The sequence below is a fragment of the Electrophorus electricus genome, chromosome 12 (genome assembly GCF_013358815.1).
Source record: "Electrophorus electricus isolate fEleEle1 chromosome 12, fEleEle1.pri, whole genome shotgun sequence".
NCBI lineage: Eukaryota > Metazoa > Chordata > Actinopteri > Gymnotiformes > Gymnotidae > Electrophorus > Electrophorus electricus.
The window spans coordinates 2,403,020-2,412,212 of NC_049546.1; the positions used below are offsets into that span (position 1 = coordinate 2,403,020).

Genomic DNA, 9,193 nt, shown 5'->3' on the forward strand with positions numbered 1-9,193 from the left:
TCATGCTCCACAGAGCGGGTCCCTCACGTGGAGGCGGTCGCGATTGAAATAGAATTCATACAGAATCTGAAACATTCAGGCCACTAAGCGGCAGTACAATGACTGTTTAATAATGTGAAGAATAATTGGTAAAAAAAAAAAACAACAACAAAAAAAAACAGACTTCCTGCTCCTTTGAAACACTGGCCTGCTAGCACAAAACACAACAAACATGCGGTCTCATGATCCAGGACCAGGAACCCAGAAAACATGAGCTCTGAGACATGGGTCCATGGACCTAATGTTGTCAGGCTGTTCCTCAGTCAGGTCTGTGTGAGAAGCCTTGATAGTAGCAGGATTTAGTCTTCCAGTAAGCCCCACCCCCCTTTCTGATATATTATCTCCTGTTAGTTTAATGTTATTATTTGTGACTAACAGAGTATGTGATAAATTTGTTTCACAAAATCCACAGTAGGGGTTTCATTTGTAGAAAGACTTTATTGTACATAAGGAGCCACGATATACACAAATTTGTAAACCACAACACAGCAAGGTTTCATCAGAGCATAGTGTATCACACTTTCAACATCTCTGCACCCTACAAATAGCAAACAGCAATCAGTACAAACTCCTTTTTTTGGTTCACAGGAGTTCACCTGGATGCTCCCCACACTACGCCTACAGGCCTGGTGCTATGTGCGATGGTGGGATACGCCGCCCGGACCCGTGGCACGGTCTTACCTTACGGTGTTTCACTGCTCTGCAAATCAGCCAAGCCGAGGTGAGAAGACAAAGGAAGTGGCTAAGTTCAGCCGGCGCGCCGGGTAGCGTGGGCGGCGAATCCCAGTTACCAGGCTGAGCAGAACAGCGAGGCCAGGGGGTGCCACAAGCGAGACCGCCGCGTGCGTCACGCGCACTTGGTTGTGGGCAGGCAGAAGGCAGTGCTGGGAGGGGGCACAAGGATGTCTGGGAAGATGGGGCGGTACCCTGGGGGTAGGACCGGGGAGTTCTGTTCCACCAGGCACAGTACTGAGGCCCTCACGTCCCGGGGGACATCTCCTCTTATGTCCAGAAGCGCAGACACGTGCTCCTCACTTCAGACAAAACAGAGACGTGGGGAGATTCCGTAAACTACCAGCTACTGAAGTCAAATGCTGCTTGGCCTTTTATTTGTGTTTACCTTCCCAGAGAGTAAACAAAGCCTGAGCATTTCAGACATCACTTTCAGAGAATTAGCACGAGAGTATCAGGAAAAACTGGAGCCAAAGTCTCCTAACTCAGCCACAAAATGTTAGCGTGAAGAATCCTGAGGCCCACCTCAGGCACTGCCGCAGACAACACTGGTCACACCTGGGTGAGCTGCATGCTGGCTGACTTTCAAACAAACAGGTGAAGGTACTGCATGTTTAATGTGTGTGGAAGTCATATAGTGAGCCAGTGAGCATGCAGGGCAGGAAGCAGAGGTGTGTCTGAGTCTGCTTGGCCAGCCTACCTGATATCAGGGTACTTGGATATCAGTCCAGACACCTCAAGGATCAGCAGGCCTGGGTCTTTCAGTTTAATGAATTCTGCCAGTACAGGTATCAGAGATGTGGGGTTCACCTCAACAGCGGTCCCATCAACCTCCTAAAACACACAGAAAATTTGATAGGAAAACCACGAACAAGATCACACACAAATGGACCCTCATCTGTCTTATTCTGGGGCCACTGGCCTAATCCCCATGATCCCCACGATCCACACAATCCTCACGATCTCCACTATCAAGCAGTGTTCTCAGTTTTCACCTGCTTACTAATCATCTCATAATCAAAGGACAAGAGACATAAATCAGAATTCACATTGCCTGTGTTAACACCATAGGATGGACTCACAGTCAAATTATATAAAATTGATGGTGGAATGCATGATAACTGGTGCCTGGTGAACTAAGCTATCAAGTAAGCTATCAAGTTAATAATAATAATAATAATAATAATAATAATAATAATAACAAAAACAACTTAATCATCTTTAATAATAAAATGTATATATGAATTTACAGTTCAAACAGAAAAAAAGTATTACTGTATGAAAAAATAAATTGAAAAAATATATAGAAATCAAAAAACAATTTTACACATTGCCTCCTTTTTCACTGCAGTATGTGGAGCTCCGGGTCTTTGCTGCTGCCTTTGTGCTCGTCATGCTGGGGAGGTGCTCTCCCAGTGGCCCTGGTTCTCACCGTGCTGGGGAGGTGCTCTCCCAGTGGCCCTGGTTCTCACCGTGCTGGGGAGGTGCTCTCCCAGTGGCCCTGGTTCTCACCGTGCTGGGGAGGTGCTCTCCCAGTGGCCCTGGTTCTCACCGTGCTGGGGAGGTGCTCTCCCAGTGGCCCTGGTTCTCACCGTGCTGGGGAGGTGCTCTCCCAGTGGCCCTGGTTCTCACCGTGTTGCGGAGGTGCTCTCCTAGCTGCTGTGCATCCTGGGTCATCTGCAGGGCGGCATGCTCCCGCTCCTCCTCACTGCGACAGATCAGCCGCTTCTGCATGAGCGCACGCACATACTCTACCACCGTCAACCACAGGGCCTCCTCCTGTAGACGCTACACACACACACACACACACGCACGCACGTATACACACATACATAAAACAAACGCACACACAAATGGACACATGCATTCACACAAATTTACAGTTTTAGCAGATGTTAACTTTTAGCAGATGTTCTCATCCAGACTGACTTAGAAAAGCACTTTGTTGTATCCATGGAAGTAATCCTAGAACACAGCAGAGGTCTAAGGATATGGATTTACCCTTAAACAGGACCATTTATGACATGTGAGAATGAGGGAGAATATAAAACAATATTTCATTTTATTTCTAATCTTCAAAGCACTCTGTAAACCTGTTTTATCATTATTATTGTTGTTGTTGTTGTTGTTGATGATGTTATTGTTATTATTATTATGCAGATAACATTAAGATAGAGCCCTATCAGAGAAAATATACGCAGACAATATACGTACAGGTAATGTATCCTTAAACACGGCACTGTTCCCCTGTGTTGTTCTAAGGGAGGGATCTCAATCTCTTCAGCAACATTTTTCTTTGCTGGAACAGGCTTATCCCATTGGTATTACAGTGCGGCTATTAAATCAGATATCAATCAATACCCTGATGATTGTAGCTGCCAACTCCCAGATCATATGTACACTCAATGTGTAACTCTCACAATAAGAATCCTGTGCTAGGATTGCACAATACTCTTAGTGCTGTTATCTTTTTTGGCCCGTGTCAGATTTGCGTGGTTTCCAAACCGCATTTCAACCCCTAAACCCCTCGAAATCCCATACAACAACAAACCCAGCAATAACATTGGCGTAAACAGCCAGTTAGAACTTCCCCAAACCGGACCACTGTGTCTCTTCTTGCTTCTTCCGAACATTGTAAGTATCGTGTTTGTTGGCCTTTGTTTCATCTGGCTTGTGCGCGCGGGGCCTACCTGGCGGCAGGGTGGGCGTACACGGCTGTAGAGTTCACGGTGCTCCTCCAGGATGCTGCACACCTTGGAGATAATGTCTCCCTGGGCCAGCCAGGCGCGCGTCAGCAGCTCCTGCAGGTGCGGCTGGAGTTCCAGCAGCAGCTGGTCCATGGCCAGACGGCAGGCCTTCCGCACAGCCCGGTCCAGAGCAGCCAGCGGCCCAGGTGGAATCCGCGAGAGGCGTACCGAGGCCCGGGATGACGCAGAACTCACCTGCTGATACAGGTTCTCCGTGGAACTCCTGGAGATGTTGGAACATTTTAAATACACTGAAAAACTATGCCTGCAAGAACATGAAGGAAACCAAGTTTTCAAACACGGGTTTAAACCTAAGAGTGGAAATTAGGAACATATGTGTACCCTAAGCACACAGCAGAGATTCATAAATGTTAGAAGTGATTCATTACATATAATCCTTTTTAAAAAAAAATAAATGTTTAACTAGAAAACCGAGCCAATAAATTTCCCAGACACCACCATCTTAGTCTGAATGGAGACTAACAGCTGGTGCTTAGTACTTGTCCCTCGTCCATGAAATGTGCTAGAATCTTAGCTGGCTATTGAACCGAGAACAAGAAGAGGCACTTCTAAATCACCCAAGAGATTTCTGCGTAAACACAGACATACTGTAAACAGATAAGCGCCTCACTTGAGAATGACGCAGTTGCTTATGCAGGCCAGAAGGTAATGAAGATAGAACGCGCCATTGTCCGCCGGGGCCTTGCGATGCTCCTTGCCGAATTCTACAATAGCATCTCGGAATCTGAATGGAATTTAGAAATCCTGGTCTTAGTTTGACACCATACACTTAGTAAAGCCTACATTAAAGTGTCTTTGACGTGTGTACATGCAAAGTGCATATCTAGTGCAGGAGTGTAACACTTCCAGACAGAGCAGGGAAACCCCTAGCGCATGTCATCCCATGGACCTCCAGAACTGCCTTCGGACACCCTAGATACAAGTCACATTTATGTTATCTTCACCTGGCCAGGAGCTTCTCCATCTCATACAGGCCCATCTGGAACGTCTGGTCCCGCAAGGTTTCGTTGATCATCAAAGCTACACGTGCATTCTCCTCTAACATCTAGCAACCCAGAGACACAAACGCAAACGCTCCGTTTAATTGTGTGTACCAGGAGGCCTGGTCTTAGCTCAGTGGAGGGCGGTCTGGCAGGTGGAGAAGACAGCTGCACTACCTGAGTGACAATGGTGGGTAGACTGGTGTGGTAGCAGCCCTCGTGGTCTATGTCTGGCTCCTGGTGCCTTTGCCAGTCCATCAGCTCAACCTCTAGGGTCTTCTGCATCCATTCTGACACACTCTTCTACGTTCACATGTACGGTTTCAGTCACACAGCGACGTGCTCAGACGATGTTGTCTGGCGACAATGGACATGGAAAGGCATTAGGGACTCACCCGAACACTCTGAACGTATTTGTTCTGTAGCTGATCCACCTCGTCCTGGGATATGAGAGGCCCCAGTTCATCCCAGTCCAAATAGGCAGTCAGGCTTGGCTCACCCATCATCTCTGAGCTAGAGGAGGAAACACACGCTGTCAAAATGGATAGCTTTTGTCTTTATCTGAAACAAATAAACACATACACACACACACAGCCTCCTACACACCAAAGCTGCATTGTTCTCCAAACAGAGAACTCTCTTGAGAAATTGGGCCAAACTCAAAATATCAGTTCCATTTTTCAGACACCTTTGTTAAGTATGAAATGAGTATTCCCAGCTCAGTAAAAACAGAACTTGTAAACTTGTAAAATATATGTCATTAGTGCCATTCAGAACCTGTACACTGGCTTTAGTGCCACCCAGAGCCTGTAAAGTGGCATTAGTGCCACCCAGAGCCTGTACACTGGCATTAGTGCCATTTAGAGACTGTACACTGGCTTTAGTGCCACCCAGAGCCTGTAAACTGGCATTAGTGCCACCCAGAGCCTGTACACTGGCATTAGTGCCATTTAGAGACTGTACACTGGCATTAGTGCCACCCAGAGCCTATACACTGGCATTAGTGCCATTTAGAGACTTTACACTGGCATTAGTGCCATTTAGAGACTGTACACTGTGCTTCCCCTCACGTAACGAGCTGCCAGCATGCACTCGCCCACCTGCTGTAGACGTGCAGGACCCAGTGCAGGACAGCGAAGATCTCGCCACTCTGCAGCTCCCAGCTGATGGTCTGTTTCAGGTGAACCTGCAGGCAGCGGTGGCAGGCGTGCAGGTAAGCCTTGGTCAGGTGGTAGTAGGGAGGAACACACTGCTCCAGCAGGTTACGCACTGTGCTCAGGTCTCCCATGATGCAGTGCTGCAGGGCGGAGAGATGGCCCGCCAGCCCCGGGCCTCGGCTGTGCCGGTACGACACCTTCCGGAAGCGTGCTGCCACGGCCTCCTCCAGCACCTGAGAGTGCACACCACTGTATCAGTAACACCTAAAGAGTGCTTACTACTGCATCATTAACACTTAAAATGTGTTCTCTACCGTGTCAGTAACACCTGAGCAGTGCATATGGTTACATCAGTAAAACCTATCACTAATACCGAAAAGTTCACTAATAAATTAGTGGAATGCACACTTCTGTATCACTACTTATGCCTGATGTGTTCACACTACTGTATTACTAACACCTGAGCATATACTATTGTATCACTAACACCTTAGTGCACACTAGCCCATCACCAACACCTCAGTGTTCATTACTACACCAACACCTCAGTGCACACTACTACATCAGCCAACACCTCAGTGTTCATTAATGCACCAACACCTCAGTGCACACTACTTTATTGCTAACATTACAGGAATGCATTCTAAAGCACTGACATACTGTTGCATTAGCATCACCTAAAGAGTTCACACTATTACATCACTAACACCTAAGATCACACTACTATGTTACTAACACTTGGAGAGCATATGACCACATCACTATCACCTGAGCATACACTACTGCTGAACTCACACCCCACAGACACTGTTACCTGACTAACTCCTAAAGCATGAGCTCTGCACGACAGCACAAATTCTTTAGCAAGACTTACATTTACCTGACACTTTTATCCAAAGCATCTTACAATTATGACAATTTTGAGCAATAAGGGTGTCAGTCCTCTGAGCAAGGCCCTTATTTCTCAATTGCACGGGGGACCAACTGTGGCAACTTGGCAGCAATGGAGCTTGATCTGGCAACCTTCACATTACTAGTCAAGTAGCTTAACCACTGAGTTACAACTACCTGAGATTTAAAGTGAGATGAGCCCCATCACACTGGGAGTCAAACCTTAAAGAAGCACTGTCTCCAGTGACGAGGTCTGCCTGGGGGGATGGGCCTCCCTGGCACCCCACCGTTCCGCTCCTCCAGAAAGAACCGATCTAGTGCCTCTTCCCTCTCCACGATACGAACCGCTGACACGAAAGGGGTGGGGTTGTGGAGGGCAAGAGTCAGTCCGCTCCCCACCACCGCCCACAGCTCCCTGGCCAGGGCCTCCACCAAGCGTCCGACTCCGGAGAAATAGTTCCGCACCAGTTCATCATCCTCGGGGCTCAGCGCCATTCTGGATGGGCCCTCCATGCTGTGGAGCTGCAGAAACACCTCGTCCTGCCAGCGTTCCAGCTCCATCAGTCTGGCGTGAGCCTCCAGCAGTCGCCGTGACTCCACCAGACGCTCTGTCTCCAGGACCATGCTCCGCACTAACACACACACACACACACACACACGCACACACACACACACCCCAGCAAGTGCCCTTAGCTTCCAGATTCAGGAAATGGTGCCCGTATAACAGGGTTCCTTGCAGCAGAATGTTGAGAGAAAACAGCCCAGCTCATTTCATGCTCTGCTCAGAGGATTACACTCATTTTTCAGTTACATTTAATTCAATACATTTAATTCATTTAAATCTTTTTTTTTTTAATTGGAGATGTATGAGCAGCGGCGGAAACACCAACAGCCAATACTCTGCTCTGTAATTATTCCTGATTATTCCTGATCATATTCACAGTTTCCTCAACTTGAATAACAAAGGAAGGGAGATTCTGGATGCCTTGGGGACTTCGGGAGTCCTCACCTGAGTAGAGGCGTGGCAAGTTGCTAACAGCGGCCAGGAGCTGACAGTGAGTGATGGACGTCTCTCTGAGAGTCTCCAGTGGGGAGATACCTTCAGCGTTCTTTCTGGACTCCAGTCTCACTTCGGCCATGGCATGAGACACGTCTCTCAGCTCTGAACGGGCTTCCCTCAGCTGTCTCAAACCCCAGTCCACCCCTTCCAGATAGGACTGGACCACTGACTACAGCACAACCAGCAAGGGTCCGTTATCAGATTAATCAACGGCGAAAATTGCTCTTTACAGAGTACTGCAAACATAAGGTCAGGCAGGTCTGCAAGCATGCCTTGAGAAAAAATCAAATGTTGTACCACCACATGCGGAAGGTTCCAGAAACCATGGAAGTGACGGTCTTACGGACTAACGCCTGAGACAGCCTACCTTTAACCTGGAGTTGATGGACGCTGTTCTTTGGCTCTCGCGTTTCCTGTAGTGTACCAGCTTCTCCAGATGTTCTGGGTGGCAGAAGACACCTGAGGCCCATTTGAGGGCGGCACCCCGTGCCAGTGCCTCTGCTCTGCCCAGCTCTGGCCACGCCTCGCCTTGCACTGGGGCATCTGGTAGCCCACAGAAGAAAAACCACTCAGCTCCTCCGTCTAACCAGCCCTGAAGCACCCAGGAACTCTGCACTTTAGGGTTCCAGCTCACTTACTGTTCACTCAAGTGCCAATTTCAACTCAGTTTCGATCTTGCTTTTGTCAAAATGTGATCTATGACTATAATTTCTCTATCCTCTTTACACTCTGGGCTTCTTTCTGTGCTATTTCTTCATACCTCGCGTCATCTCAGGATTTATTTATTTTTGCTAACATCCTGTAAAAGCTGCTTTTGATTGTAAATATCCTACGTTAAGAATGATTTGGCTTACAGTAGGAAAAGCACTCAAACGTCCAGAGCTGAGGTGCTCCAGGGCTGCTACTGGGAACCACTGTGATACACCATTTAAGCAGTAACTCCCTGTGAAGACTTACATGTGCTGCAACTAAAAATGATTCGGGTTTTTTTTTTTTTTTATATATAGCTAAATAGTGAAAAAGAATTCCCTCTTTTTCACAGTAAAATGTGTGTTTATATTTACTAAGTGCTGCATTCAGTAAAACTATAAGCAAAACCTTGCTATACTTGTTTGGATATCTGGCACGTTACGGCATACCATGAATATACATACAGCACTGTGTTAGGGAGCAAATGGCAGTCATATGAGGACCTAGCTGACTTGCACGAGTCATGAGAACCATTCATTTCCACCCTCACCACCACCCAGTCTCTTGGTTGGATGGCGCTTCTGTAGTCTGAGTGATAAATGCACAGCACAATGACACAGCCTTGTGTCCTCCTCAGCTTCTGCTGGGATTACCACTCAGACCTCTCCCTTAGTCCACCCCCTGCCTGCCACCCAGGTCTGTTTCTCTCCCTCCCGGTGTTAGCTGAACCACTGTTTACATGCTTATTCATACGGTGTGCTGCGTCCAGTCTTTAGAGACGTGTGCGTGGAAACACACGGAAGAGAGTTGTTAGTGCGCAGGAATTGAAAGAGGAAAGTGCTATACCTTCTCTGTCCCAGCCATCGTCGTCTCCGT

General features: G+C 47.7%; 1 protein-coding gene across 2 annotated transcripts in view; it reads right to left on the bottom strand.

The window, feature by feature from the left end:
- Positions 1 to 457: 457 nt before the first annotated feature.
- exoc3l1 (exocyst complex component 3-like 1) overlaps positions 458 to 9,193 on the bottom strand; it is an 8,956-nt gene continuing 220 nt past the window's right edge. Inside the window, exons 1-14 of one of the 2 annotated variants that reach the window (XM_035531898.1) lie at positions 9,164 to 9,193; positions 7,995 to 8,170; positions 7,577 to 7,796; positions 6,790 to 7,199; positions 5,790 to 5,909; positions 5,620 to 5,705; positions 4,915 to 5,032; positions 4,697 to 4,822; positions 4,484 to 4,584; positions 4,150 to 4,263; positions 3,462 to 3,741; positions 2,404 to 2,559; positions 1,472 to 1,605; positions 458 to 1,073 (exon numbers count right to left, since the gene is read on the bottom strand). The exon at positions 9,164 to 9,193 is cut by the window's right edge and continues 220 nt beyond it. In XM_035531898.1, coding sequence (XP_035387791.1) covers positions 887 to 1,073; positions 1,472 to 1,605; positions 2,404 to 2,559; positions 3,462 to 3,741; positions 4,150 to 4,263; positions 4,484 to 4,584; positions 4,697 to 4,822; positions 4,915 to 5,032; positions 5,620 to 5,705; positions 5,790 to 5,909; positions 6,790 to 7,199; positions 7,577 to 7,796; positions 7,995 to 8,170; positions 9,164 to 9,193 — 2,258 coding nt within the window. In that variant the 3' untranslated portion in view covers positions 458 to 886. Of the gene's footprint in view, positions 1,074 to 1,471; positions 1,606 to 2,403; positions 2,560 to 3,461; positions 3,742 to 4,149; positions 4,264 to 4,483; positions 4,585 to 4,696; positions 4,823 to 4,914; positions 5,033 to 5,619; positions 5,910 to 6,789; positions 7,200 to 7,576; positions 7,797 to 7,994; positions 8,171 to 9,163 lie in introns of both variants that reach the window. The other variant, XM_035531897.1, reaches the window with a different exon arrangement.